This window comes from Mustela nivalis (assembly GCF_964662115.1).
Source record: "Mustela nivalis genome assembly, chromosome: 3".
NCBI classification, from domain to species: Eukaryota; Metazoa; Chordata; class Mammalia; order Carnivora; family Mustelidae; genus Mustela; species Mustela nivalis.
This window is the reverse complement of record NC_139022.1, coordinates 168,859,614-168,873,230: the sequence shown is the minus strand read 5'-3', so window position 1 is coordinate 168,873,230 and position 13,617 is coordinate 168,859,614. Positions and strand designations below refer to the sequence as shown.

Sequence of the window (13,617 nt, the reverse complement as noted above, 5' to 3'; positions counted from 1 at the left end):
GGGCCATTTTGTTGACCTTACTGAAGTCACTTCTTCTCCAGCACAGGGCTTGGGAGTCAATAGTAGAGCTTCCCAAAGAAAACACATTTTCTTTTCCTGCGCTAGGAGCACAAACCCCACTCCTTTCATCCCTTGAAATTTTCACGTCAAGTGTTTTAATAACTACCAAGGAAATCACGTACCACAATAAATGCATTCAAATGGACAGAAAGGCACAGGAAACGAGAGAGCTAGCACCTCGCGTGGGCGGCAGCGGCCTTACCTATCAGGGTGTGAAAGACAGCAGCAACGGCGCCGGCCACCACCATGCACAGGACGGCTTTGGTCCTGTCTCGCTTGCTGTTCACGAACACCAGCCCCACATTTTTGAAGTCACTCATGGGACCCGTGAAGAACTTCATGAGGGAGTACGCCAGCCCGTAGCTGGCTAGCATTTCCACTGCATCCTCCTTGACTGCGGCGATGCCTCGGTTCAAGGCCTGTGGAGGGGGAAAGATAGGCCACAAACAGCATTAGAAATGTCGTTCATCTCCAGGGACTCACGCCTCCGAGATAAAAGCTCAGCAGACAGGTTTCTATAGAAACACTAAGCAGCTTATAGGGTAAAGCTCACTATAATTTGATAAAAGTTATTAGTTTTCATTTTCATCCATATTAGCTTTGGTTCGAAGTAGCTTCTTGAAGGGGAGACACCTGCCCGTTGGGGTGAAAGTCTTAGAGGAAAAACCCAGCAAGTATTTTATGTTAATACCAGAAAACAATTCTAGGCAGTTGTGGTTAAAAGCTTAACATGTTAAATTTTATTTGTGGGCTGAATTTCTATAACAGCAGCAGGCATTCTAGAAATGAGTCAGATGCTTCGTGTGGAGTGGGTGATGGTTTCTTTCTTTTTTTTTCTTTAAGGAAGGGGCGTGTGCGCACATGCGTGTGTGCATGTGTGCCTGTGCAAGTACATGGGAGTATGCACCCATAACTTGTAATACCACATATGTGCTATGTTGGTACCCTTCCCAGCACAGAGCGAAAGCTACGAAAAACGCAATGAAGGAATATATTGTATAATTGAAGGATGCTATTTGCCCAATTCTTACTGTATTTTAACTTTCAATGTTAGGACATCACCTGTTCTTTAGGAACAGGAAACTGATCAAGGCGGAGAGCCGGCTTTCTGTGTAGTCATAGACTTGTAGAAACAGGATGTAGTGTAAGCACGGACAGTAAGCTTGGACTGCCCAGACAACTATTTCAAAGAGGCACCCACTTCGGAGGAAACTATCATGAATAAACCCATGGCCAGCCATGCGACTTGATAAAGAGTCAGGCTACCTGCTGCTCCACTAAGGCTCCTTTGTTTTCGAGATCTTGGTTGATTTCATAATTGTCCATTTGCGCCACTTGTCTCTTTCCCAAGAGCTTCAAATTCTTGCTCTTATGTCTTAAATTCACCAATAAAGAGTAAGCCTCTGAAACTCTGGGTCCGCACCCTTGACTCCAATAACAGCAGGATCCCAGGCCTGTGCAGGTGTGTGCTTGTGCGTCACTGATGTAGCCCAGGTGTCTTGTGCAGCTTCCGGGCCTTGTAAGTCATAAACTTTTTTTTTCAAAGTTTCCTGATGGCTGCTGTTGAAGGGTGTCCTGCAACCATAGTAAGATCCACAAGGGCCATCCCAGTAGTAACACTGATTCTGAAAGGGAGACGTGTCTGAGGGAGGCTCACCGAGGCCCATGTGAGGGCCTTAAGGCATTAGGAGCCATGGTATTATTATTGATAGGCTGAGATCAGAACAAAACAATAGACTTTACTTTTTAGAGCTGCAAAATGGAGCAGAATGTGCAAAGTTGCTATCCTCCCTCTGCCCCAACACATACAACTTTCTCCACTATCAATATCCAATGCCAGAGGGGTACATTTCTACAGTCAATGAGCCGAAAGGCACACATCTTTATCACTCAAAGCCCATAGTCTGCATTCACTCTTGGGTTGTACATTCTAGAGGTTTTGACAAATATATAATGACAATGTATCCATCGTTATATAGTTGAACGTTCCATACAAAGCACTGTTAGTAAAAAAAAAAAAAAAAATGTATAGCAAAATACCAATGTGTAAGATGGTTTTAGAAAAACCTAGAAGAAAAATATCTAACAGCAGTAGGAATTTAGTATCATTCTTCTGACAAAGTTGGTATATTATAAGCTAGTTTTCGATAGTTGTTTCCATTTGGATGTCTAGTCCTTTTCTCCCTTTCCCCCCAGTAATACCTTAAAAATTTCCCAAAGAACCTTCTTAGCCTTTGTGGTGCATGCCTGCCACGGTCCCTTCCTTAGAAAAAATTTTCCTTCTAGCAAAGCTGATCTAATAGTTGAATCCCCTAAAGCAAAACAAAAACTAAGAAGCTCCTTGATAATAAATCCTGTGTTCAACAGGCACCTCTAGTCAGAGGGTCCTGTCGTGTGTCAAAACGCATCATTGGATAATCTTCCAAATTAATTATTTTGGACCTTACGCAGGGATGCTGTTGGTGTCCCATGCAGACCCTCTACTGGGCACCAGTCCCCAGGTGCCAGGCGGGAGTTGGTCACTAATGGCTCACAGCAGCCTCCTCCTCAGGGAAATTTGTCCCCAGCCACTTTGGGTTGTTTGAGCCACATCTGAGCCCCAGGACGCACACAGCCAGGGGCTGGCTGACACAGGGGTACAGAAGATCAGCTCCCTGCCTCAGGACGGGCTGCTCTGGTACAATCCACACTCCAGAGCTCCCTGGGGGACCAGGAGGAAGCCAGTCTCCAGTGGAGACCAGATCCTCGGTTAACTTCTCCCCACCCCCCAAGTCTCCCCTCTCTCTGCAACACTTCACTTGCCCGAGAATTCCCCAACACCGGTTCCACTCCCAGAGACCCCAGCTTAGGACAGCATCGAAGTACGTTTCTCGCAGACACTGAGATCAGTGTGTGGCTCGGTCTTTTTCCTCCCTGTCCTTCCCCAACATCTATGACCACAAATGGTTTAGATTTTATCGCCAAAACACTTGTTGACACTTAAGTGATAGCCATTATTGAGCATAGGGTGAAAAGGCATACAGGAGGGCACCTAAATAACATAGGATTAGACTCTCTGCGTGTCTTGTTGGCAAAATATTACTCTTGGCTAAAAAGACGTCTGCCCTGCCTGGGACACCACTGCAATGCTCTCTTGTTCTACCAACAGGTCCCTGACAGAGTCCTAAAGGCAGGGCCGAAGCAGGTGAGAGGTGTGTGTGGGGGGGGTTGCGGGGAATGACCGCTCGGTCAGCAAGACTGAGCGTGAACACTCCACTTAGCTCAACAATTACGGTAGTTTGAGGAAAGTGCACAGGGTTTAAACGCACACAGACTTGAGGGGACGTGCTCCCATCACTTAACTACTGAGTGGCGTCGGCCCGGGTGCTCATTCTCACTGAAACAACCCGGCTGATCTCAGATGGATGGAGTGTACAGGGAACCAGTGACCGGCCTGGAGGAGGCACTTCAAAGCAAGGATTTGTGTCTGTTTTGTTTACCGCTCTATCCCAGCCACCTCACCACCTCCGAAACACTCAAATATTTGTTGAAGGAATGAAGTATTTTCTACTAGGAACTTTCATGTCCATATTAATTTTTATGAATGCTAAAAAGTTGCATTCTGATTCTAAGATGTTATTACTTGTCAGATATACTGCTGATTTAATGTTTTAATGGCCACATTAAATGTATACAGTGGATGAAAAACATTCTAATTTCAAGTCATATTAAAAGGCAAGGAAAGAAGAACTTTACAATTGAGGGCATGTGCTGTACTATTAGCCGTTTTATTATTCTCATTTGCAGTAATATTTCCCTCAATTTGTCTACTTCTTTATTCCCTGATTTTCTTTTGGTCCCCCAATAGATTTGGTCCCCGAATAATAACTTGGTCCCCCAATAATAAGTTACGTGTAGCCCATCAATCATCTCGTGGAGTTTCTTTCCACACTTTTGGACTTGGCTGTTCTGCCCCATCCACAAGTAAACCATCTATGTAGTTGATGGTTTCATCTGCACACTTAACTTTTAATCCTCCTAGAATTTATGCCATGAGATAGGGCTCAAAATTCATTTTCTAAAGAAATAGCTTATTTCTTCAAAACTGATCTGCATGAAACACCGATTGCCCATTATTGGGGATGCTTTCTTTCCAGTAATTCATCCTTCCAGAACCTTCCGTTGCCCGCTGATTGTTTCATCTGTCTCAACTTGCTTCCCTGTTCCTCGTCACAAGCGCGCTCATTACCTGACATTAAGTTGACTCTTCACTTTCTGTCTTACTGTCTCTCTTCTCCATGTGAACGTAAGCTCCAGGGCACACAGAATTTTGGTTCACCATATGTCCCCAGACGTGCAACGTGAGGGGATCCCACACTGGTCAGTGTGTGAAAGAAGGAAGTACCACTTCCACAAGCAGTATAAACACTCACAGCGACAGGTGCCAAAGAAACGGAATAAGCTCATGAACCGGGACTCCGTGGAGAAGCTCGTTCCGAGGGACTAGACGAGGAAAGCCCCCCAAGGATGGGACAGCTGAGCTAACAGTGGAGCCGAGGCCCCAAGAACAAGAATGATCCGGTTGGATGAAGAGCTGCCAGAAGGCCGAGGGCTACGGGAGGGCTTGCTAAGGCCAAGTAGAAGCCAGCGGGAGAGTGTGTGTGCGTGTGTGTGGGGGGAGGGGCAGCACATAAAGTGAGTTTGGAAAAGCAGGCAATGCTGAGATCGCTCCAGGTCATGGTCAAGAGTACGTGTCTGTTCTAAGAGAAGTGGATCTTGGCTCTAAAAGAGCGAGGGTCTGAGCAGAAGTGGGCAGAGGCTCACGCTGGCGATGGGAATGAGGGCGGGCAGAAGCACAGTCAAGGGCCTGTGGTAAGCCAGGGAAGAGAGGAGATGGCTCGCGCCAGGACGGGATAGCGGACATGGGGAGAAGGTGACTGATCTGAGAGCTTTCTGGAGATCACGGACATGGTGGGCCTGCGGACAAGGGAGGAATCGAAGCTGACTGTTGAGTTTTCTGGGTTTGAGCCACTGCTTAAATGATCCAACTGTTTCCTGAGCTGAAGAGACTGGGAGAGGGAGGAAGACGTGGGGGAGAGAACGCGAGCGCGCCATCTCGGTGTCCCCCGTTGGGTCTGAGATGCCCCTTGGGATTCCGAATGGAGAAATCCGGTTACATGGTTGGCTAGGTGAGTCTGGAGTCCAGGAGAGACATCTGGGCAGGGGACATGCATTTGGAGCCCATCAGCGTCTGGATAGTATTTAAAGGCAAGAGACTGAACGAGATAATCTAGACAGGATATAGATAGAAAGGGGTCCAAGAGTCAGCCCTGTGTCTCTCTAGAAATAAATTTAAACCCATTCAGGAGGTGGCAAGCTCTCTGGGTGACACAGGCCTTGTAACTCTGCTGCGGCTCAGCATGAATGAGCTCGACGGTACCGTTCTTGGCCGTGGCACTCCCGAGCACTGTTGTGTCTCCAGCCAAAGAACTGTGTGTTCCAGGCAGAACAGCTCGCAGCCACGGCGGGGAGAGAGGCACAGTTATGGGCTGGAAGTTTAGCTAAAGTAGTGAGCGAGAGTCTTTGGAATGAATTGGGCTTGGAGTCAGAATTCTGTCCTAACTATAGAGGTTCACTTGCTATTTAAAGGCAAGTTTCTAAACGTGTGTGAACTTTCCACAGTAAAGACACTTCAGGTCAGAGCATTAAAGTATTCCAACCATCGTGAATATGACCCTTCAATCACAGCCCGGTCGTGGTCCCTGATGGCATGGCTCGGGCCCTTTCTGACCCTTTAGATCAGTGCTCTCTACGCTGTGGGATGTCTGACTTACAAACACATTCGCGACCAGAAGGCATTCAGTGGGTCCTACCTGTCTCAGTCTCCCCCAGGGTCTGCCAGGTTCATGGTGCTCTGTTGCCTGATTTTTTTTTCTCCCAGAAAGTTATCAAAGCTACAGGATATTAAAAAGTAAAAAACAAAAAACAGAACCAAACAAAACAACCCCCAGGGAAATGGCTAACAAATCCCACATGTGATCTCCTGGATACGAACTGTCTTAGATCCTTAAACCCTACAAGAGATGAAGCCGGGCTCTAGAGACCAGCAACATCTCCATACTGCCGGCTGAGATTCCCAGGCCAAGGGTCACCAAGTCACTCTGATCCTGCAGTCATTTCCAGGCAGTGTGACGGCAAGCACTCCCTGCTAGCCGGGAGGACTGCTGTCTCCGCTGGGGAGCAGGTGCAGGACTGGTGCACAGCTGCCTCCCTTCGGGGAGATGTGAGGCCCTCTCTGTTTCTCCCACTCTATCTCTTGAAGCTTCACTCGACTTTCTCTCTTGACTTCTCCTCGGCTCCTCCTGTCTGTCCTTCCTTATGGTGCTCTGCATTTCAAGGTCATCACTTTAACCACACCATGTCGATATCCACAGCTTACTAATGCAAACCTCTGACCCCAGATTCATCAAGTTATTTACCTCTTCTCCTCTTTGTATTTACAGGCTTCCGCTTGGGCTCTGAGGGCGGCTGGAGCCAGGCCCACGGCAGGGACCGCTGGCCGCCATCCCACCGGCCTCCGCCCGCCGCCCAGCTCTTCGCTGCCTCGCCAGCCTCATCTTTCCTGTTCCCTTCTCTGCACCTCTGTCCTGCCTCATTCCCTCGGACTCAGCAGATAACTTCCCCTCTTGCTTCATCTGGAATATGGAATCCATCGGAATTGAAATCTGGGGGGGACCTGGGTAGCTCAGTCGGTTAAATGTCCTACTCTTGATTTTAGCTCAGGTCACGATCTCAGGGTCCTGGGACGGAGCCCCATGTTCGGCTCCACGCTCAGCACAGAGTCTGCTTGTCCCTCTGCCTCTGCTCCTCCCCCTGCTAACGTACTCTCTCTAATAAATCCCTAAATAAAAATCTAAAAGAAAAAAAAAAGAAATAAAATTTCTTGTTGCTTCTCTCCCTAAAACGAACCTCGACAAAATAACTCTGCCCAAACCCTTCCTTACCACCTCTGTCCTGTTGCAATGGAAAGCCCAGTCTGACCAGGGTGTTGACCTGGGCTCTGCATTCATGTCCCTCCGACCTTGACAGGAGCCCCCGGCCTCCCCTGTGGCTGGTCCGATCCTTGCTACAGGACCGGCTCTTTCCCATCAACACTTACAGATGCACCGGTGCTTTCCGTCTTAAAAATAACCCTTCTCTTGACTCCTCGCTTCTTCTAGTTCCCACGTGCTTTCTCGCCTTCCTTTCATAGACAACTTCTCTGGAGCGTTACCTTCTTTCATTATTTTCGCGTCTGCTCTGCCCGTGGACTCCTCAGCCTGTGGGAACAGCAGCTGCCCGAGGGCAGGCATCTCACCCGCATCCACGTCAACACACAATGGCAGGTTGGAGGCACCCCTGAGCCCTGGCTTCTGCCTTCCTCCCCCCCTCCAAAGGCTCTTCCTGCTTAAGCAAACGGGCCCTTTTCTGTTCTCACCTTCCTGAACCCTCGCGGATCTGACCCCGTTGGCTGCTCCCTCTTGGAAACGCCTTCCCCCCTTAGCTTCGGTGGCATCGAGGTTTCCAGGTTTTCTCCCCATCTCTCCCTTTCAGCTTTTCTCCTGACGCTTTGTCTTCCGGGGGCTCCTAAATATTGGTGTTCCCAGGGCTCTGCCTGGGCGCTTTCCTGTTGCCACTCGCGCTCCGCGATTCCACCCTCTGCCGCAAACCTCTGGTGCTTTCTATCTGCTCAGAATTCTCCGATCCAACTCTCCAGACTTCCTAGACTTCTCTTCAGCTCCAAACCCACACGTCTCCGCTGAGGGTCCCACTGATGCCTGGCACACTGCGCTTCCAAAACCGAGTTCACCATCAACAGACTACGTGGGTCCCCGCGGCCCCCTCCCCTGGGGCTCGAATGCACGTGCCCAGGGTTCCTACCCAGGAGGTCGAGGAGTGAGCTCCCTGGATGCCTTTTACCCCGCGCTCCCACAGATCTCGTGGTCCCATCACGTCTTCCCCAGTCACTCTAGCATCTGTCCAGTTCTCTCTGGCCTCGCTGACGTGCCTTGGGTCAGGTCCCTGATGGCCTTCCTGTCCCCAGGCCATCCTCTGACCCTCCACATTGTGGTCAGATCACAAAAATCCAAATGACTAAAAAAAAAACCAGCCAGTGTGCTTCAGGGCTGCACCGTGTTCACAGACCATGGTCTCCATGCTCTAAGGGTCTGTAAGCGTGCCTGGCACATGGCTCGTCAGCATCCAATCGATATCTGGGCCATGAGTGAATAGGTACAAAAGCCATTCGTGATCTGACCTTGCCCGGCACTGCCACTTGCACTGTGTGCTTTGTGAAGCCTACACTGACCACAGTTTTCTAGATATATCATCCCTCTCTCATCCAAGAGCCCTTTGCTTACGCTTTTTCCTCTGCACAGACTCACCTCTACCCGCGTCCCACCCATGCACCTGGTCAACGCATCATCAGTTGAGGGGCCGTGTTCTCTGGGAGCCGTCCCTGGAGCCTCCCCCCAGCTCCATGCCCCGCGGCCACCTGCATGGACCGGGGAACCCCTCGCGGCACCCAACATGGGGTCCCGGGCTTGCCTGTTCATTCGACCCCACGTCTCACCAGACGACCTGAGGCAGGGTTGGGTTTACTTCTGGCCACTTCTCCCACATCCACTCAGCATGCCTCATGCATCACTGAAAATCAGTCTCTGAATAAACACACGTGTTACTTGTACATACAGCTTGCATGGGGTCGTTCATGAACAAAACCCTCCGGCTGCAGGTTTGGGTTTCTGGCTAAATAAAGCTATTTTTGGTAGAACTTACATATTTAAATATGCAAATTGATGGCAGGGGCACTGTACATATTCTTGTCGTTCTGGTATTTTCTCATGAGACAGGCAGGGACTTCTGTTGTCACCTCTATCATGTCTCACTGGGCACCCAGCAGGTACTGGACAGGGGCGCGCTGCTTAACTGCTGACAAACAGACATCAGGAGGAAGTGAGTGACCCTGGGCCACATGACTAGCCTCTTAGCCTTAAGCAAAGACTGTTTTTCTGTTTCCCTTCCTTCCCGTCCTGTGGATGTCAACAGGGATGGAGGACAGATCTCTACAGGGTCAAATCCTGTAACAGAAGTCAGCTACCACGAGAAGGAAATCCAAAGCCAAAGAGCAGCGAACCTTCTTTGCCCGCCCCCTGGACAAAGCTGGGTGCACCCCCCACATGACCAGTCATCTCTAGACTGTGAAAGACGGGAGCTTGTAGGGGCAACAAGGCTCCGAGAGAGGAGGCCACAGAGGTCAAGAAGTGCCAGGGCTGATCTGGTAACTGACGTTCACGGGGAACAGGCAAAAACACGATCATACTGCTCCTAAAGCAACAGCTTTTCAAATTCTTCCAGAAAAAGGTGTTGAGTCGGAAGCTGGTATTATTCCCTGAAATAGCAAGAGATTAGTATATGAAACACTGAAATTCTTTTTTTTTTTTTCTTTTAGGAAGATGAATACTTCCTTCAATGCCTCATCCTGGATTAGAAAAATGAATGGGACACTGGGCTCGGTAATAATTCTCTCTTGCTAGACTAATCTTTTTGATAAAAGACTGTTCCTCTGTCTACAGCTTCAATGATCCTGTTACACCTTTCATGACATGAAGCAAACTCGCTATTGTTACAAAAGATCCAGTTTAAAAAATCTCTCTCAAACCCAGGTTTCTCTGAACATGGCAGTTTGTGAAAGCGTGGAGAATTCAGAAGGACACGTGTAGGCAAAGCTACCTGTGGGGAAGAGCTTCCTTCAGTGTCATGGATAATCAGCACCCTTGGATTTCAATCCTCTCAAGGAGTCTAGCTTCTTGTAATTTTCCACTGTTATTGTTCTGTTTGTATTTTAAAAAGTGGTTTGGGTTAAATTAGATCATTTGTCTTCCCGGTAATTTTCCAGCCATGTTTTATTTTCTCAAGGATCTATACGGCTCTAAATGAGACACCCGCACTCTGTTTAGCTGGCACTCCAGCCAAGAACTTGACACCCACACACAAGGTTGTGGTTTAAAGGGACTAGCAGTAAAATGAAGCCCGGTCTGGCCTCGTCAGCAGTCAGTCATTGCCCTGTGCAGTGCTGTCCATATTTAGTGCTTCCTGAAAACACAGAGACAATACGGGGCAAGTCCAAAATATGACACTGGCTTTTTCTGTCACTTCCCACACCTGCAGAAGAGTTTTAATAAAGACTAGAGACAAACTACCCAACAGGTACCAGGTATGACTAACTCTGGGTTCTCTTGTTGCTTTTTTCAGAATCTCAGAGGAAATTAAAAAAAACAATTTTTTTTTTTTTACTTTTTGGCCTGTTGAATGGAAGTAAGTTAGTTAGTTCATTAAAAGATAATCCTTCGGTGTTGCAAGACCGTCTTCAAATCATTTTGATCCTTCATTTTAAACACGAAGCTTCTTCACCTGGCTTAACTTAACTTGGATTCAAAATGGCGGGAGGCTTGACAGGGAAGGAATGTTACCATGGATTTCTCGTGCACTTTAAAAAAAACAAAGCTTCATGTGCCATCTAACTACTTATTTCCCAGCTTGGCCTCACATCTTTACTATTAGTGAAACTCCCAAATTTCCCACACATGTTTCTATACTCATAGAGTTTCCTGGTCTCCAAATGGTGGTATTTCTTTCTTTTCTTTTTCTTTTTTTTTTTTTTAGATTTTATTTATTTATTTGACACACTGAGATCACAGGAGGCAGAGAGGCAGAGAGAGAGGAAGGAAGCAGGCTCCCTGCTGAGCAGAGACCCCAATGCGGGACTCGATCCCAGGACCCTGGAATCATGACCCGAGCCAAAGGCAGAGGCTTTAACCCACTGAGCCACCCAGGTATCCCCAAATGATGGTATTTCTTGATTAATATCTCAAGATTGTATCCATTCCACTTTAGAACAGAGTTAAAAATACTTTTACATTAATAAAAAAAAACAACCCACAACAACTCCATGAGCAACAGGCTGGAATAGGAGATGAACTTTGGGGTCTGGGAAGTCCCTTTGCTAACTGTCCCTACCTTCTGTCCGCCTACACACACATACCTACCAACCCTGCTCACATGCCGAGATGCTTACTCTCTCCCTGCCAGCACAACCCCCTCTTCCTGCTTGGTGACAGACTGTTCCTCAATCGTTCCGGCACCTTGCACTTGTCTGCGGACCTCTGGACGGCTCAGAAGCCCCGTTCCTCTTTCTGACTCAGCTGCGACGCTCGGGAGCCCCCTCCGTTCGTTGCCGTCCACGCCCGTCCAGTAACGCACTTACACTAACAGAATGACACGTGAGTGGCTATTTGCATGTAGACCTTATAATGGAAGCCTTATAATTTACAAAATCCAACGACGCAACCGTGATGACGAAACCACCCCAGCAGCTAGCGCTGACTGAGTGCTGCTTTGTGGCGGATGCTATTCTAAGACCATTACTCCTCCCCATCGCTCTGGGAGAGAGGCACTATTATTTCCCAGCCTGTCGGTGAGGAAACCGGTCTGTGGAGAGGCTCAGTCACTTGTCCGGGGTGACACTGAGCTGCGAAAAAATCCAGACAGCTTCACTTCGGGCTGCGATCCTAACCATCACTCCGTCATGCCGACACCAACGCTCTGTCTTTCACAGGGAATCAGAGGCTGCAGTTGGTATGAAACGCTTACTTGAAACAGGCTTAGCTGGTCGGGTCAAAGAGAACTTCTGGATAAAGACTCTTCTTCTGAAAAATTCTGAAGACCCTGAGGTAAAGACTAATTTTTCAACAGTAATGTTGAAAGGCTACAAGTGTGTAGCAAAGGCGACAAGTGTGCCTGCGGAGGATAAACGGAGTGAGGCTGAAGTCACCATATGTATCTGGGTCACGTCAAGGAAGTGCAGATACAGGAAACGGGGCCGTGTGTGTCCCGCAAGAGGCACTCCGTGGTGTGGCGGAGAGGACAGAGGACACCGTGAGTGCAGCCCCATGTGTGCTGGGTTATGACGAAGCCCAGGGGCTCCCTGTGTCCTCCCCGGTGCGGTAGGAATGCCGAGAGGCTCTCAACCGTGGCCTTCTAAGATGCGGACAAGGATGCTCATGGCTTCTTCTAGACAAAAGAAAAAGCATCACCCCCGTATCTTTAACCCGTTCGAGGTTTCATTGGCTTCTCAGCTGTGGGATTAATGTATTTCTGCCTCAGGTTCAGTGATGACTCACTGCTGGTGTTTACAGAGTGGCATATGCCAAGTTCTGTGAAAGATTTTGGAGGTTATGGGCTTTTGATCGGATTGCTTTTAGGAGGTGAGCGAGCTAGTAAAAAACTGGTCATTAGCCCTGGGTGTTACACAGAATCGATGAATCACTAAACTCTACTCTTGAAACTAATAATACACTCTATGTCAACTACCCTGGGTTTAAATTTTTAAAAAATGGCCATTAAACATGCCAGTGCAGCCACCCCACGCGTGTTCTAAGCCAGTGCCTACGCACACACATGCACACGCACGCACACGCACGCACACGCACGCACACGCACGCACACGCACGCACACTGCGAAAGGGATCCCCATGAAGTGGGCAAGAGTTAACCGTGACAAAGCTACCCTCTGTGTTCGCTTTCCGTGTGCAAGCAGGTTTGCCACGACCTCCCCATGCTCCCACTGCTATTACTAGTTTAAATTATTGGCCTGGTTTATGGTATTTTACATGAAGGAATCCCATCTCACTGAGTGAACTGCTTAGAACACAATACAAGACAGGACAGACGGTATCGCTGTAGCCCCAGCAAATCGGGAAAGAGTCCAATGGCCTCGTTAATGGTAGCGGGGATCAAAGAATTACAAACCACCCCGAGTTTATTTTGCCTTTGCAAGAATAACCATGCTTTATGCCTAATACTTTTCACCTAATATAACAGAGTAACGAACTATAGAATAATGTAGATAAAATTAGTGTTTTGAAAATTTCTAACCTAAACAAAAAACAAAAAATATCTTTTTATAACTTACTACTTCATGCAACTAATGCATGAGAGAGTGAATGCTCTCACTGAGTTTGGTTCCAAAAATCCAGAGTCTCTATATTCCAGTTTTGTATCTTGGGAAATCCGAGTAGCCCAAGGACTTGTCTTCTTTAGCCTTTTCACCTACATGGACGAGGAGGACAGGGGGGACCCAGTGAAAGGAGACATCTGTCCCTTCTCCTCTTGGCCTTCAGAGCCGGGAAGGATTCTGAGGCCATAGACGGCGTAGCTGTGATTCATTTAGGCACCTTTTATGGGCCACATGAAGCCTCTTATGTATGCGGTATGTCAGTCTTGAACGTGCCTTCATGCATTCTCTTATTGGTTTTATTTCACATTTTTAAAAGATTTTATGTATTTATTTGAGAGAAAGAGCATGAGAGGGGGGAGGGCAGAGGGAGAAGCAGACTCCCCACTGGCAGGAAACCCCCTCCCCCCAAATGCGGGGCTCCATCCCAGGACCCCAAGATCATGACCTGAGCCGAAGGCAGCCACTGCACTGACTGAGCCACCCAGGCGCCCTGCACAACTGGTTTTGTCTAACAAGGCTGC

General features: G+C 48.2%; 1 protein-coding gene across 1 annotated transcript in view; it reads right to left on the bottom strand.

Moving 5' to 3' along the window:
- ANKH (ANKH inorganic pyrophosphate transport regulator) overlaps positions 1-13,617 on the bottom strand; it is a 124,797-nt gene that overhangs the window by 52,654 nt on the left and 58,526 nt on the right. The window contains exon 2 of the mRNA XM_082723311.1: positions 263-479. Within this exon, the coding sequence (XP_082579437.1) occupies positions 263-479 (217 nt within the window). The remainder of the gene's footprint in view (positions 1-262; positions 480-13,617) is intronic.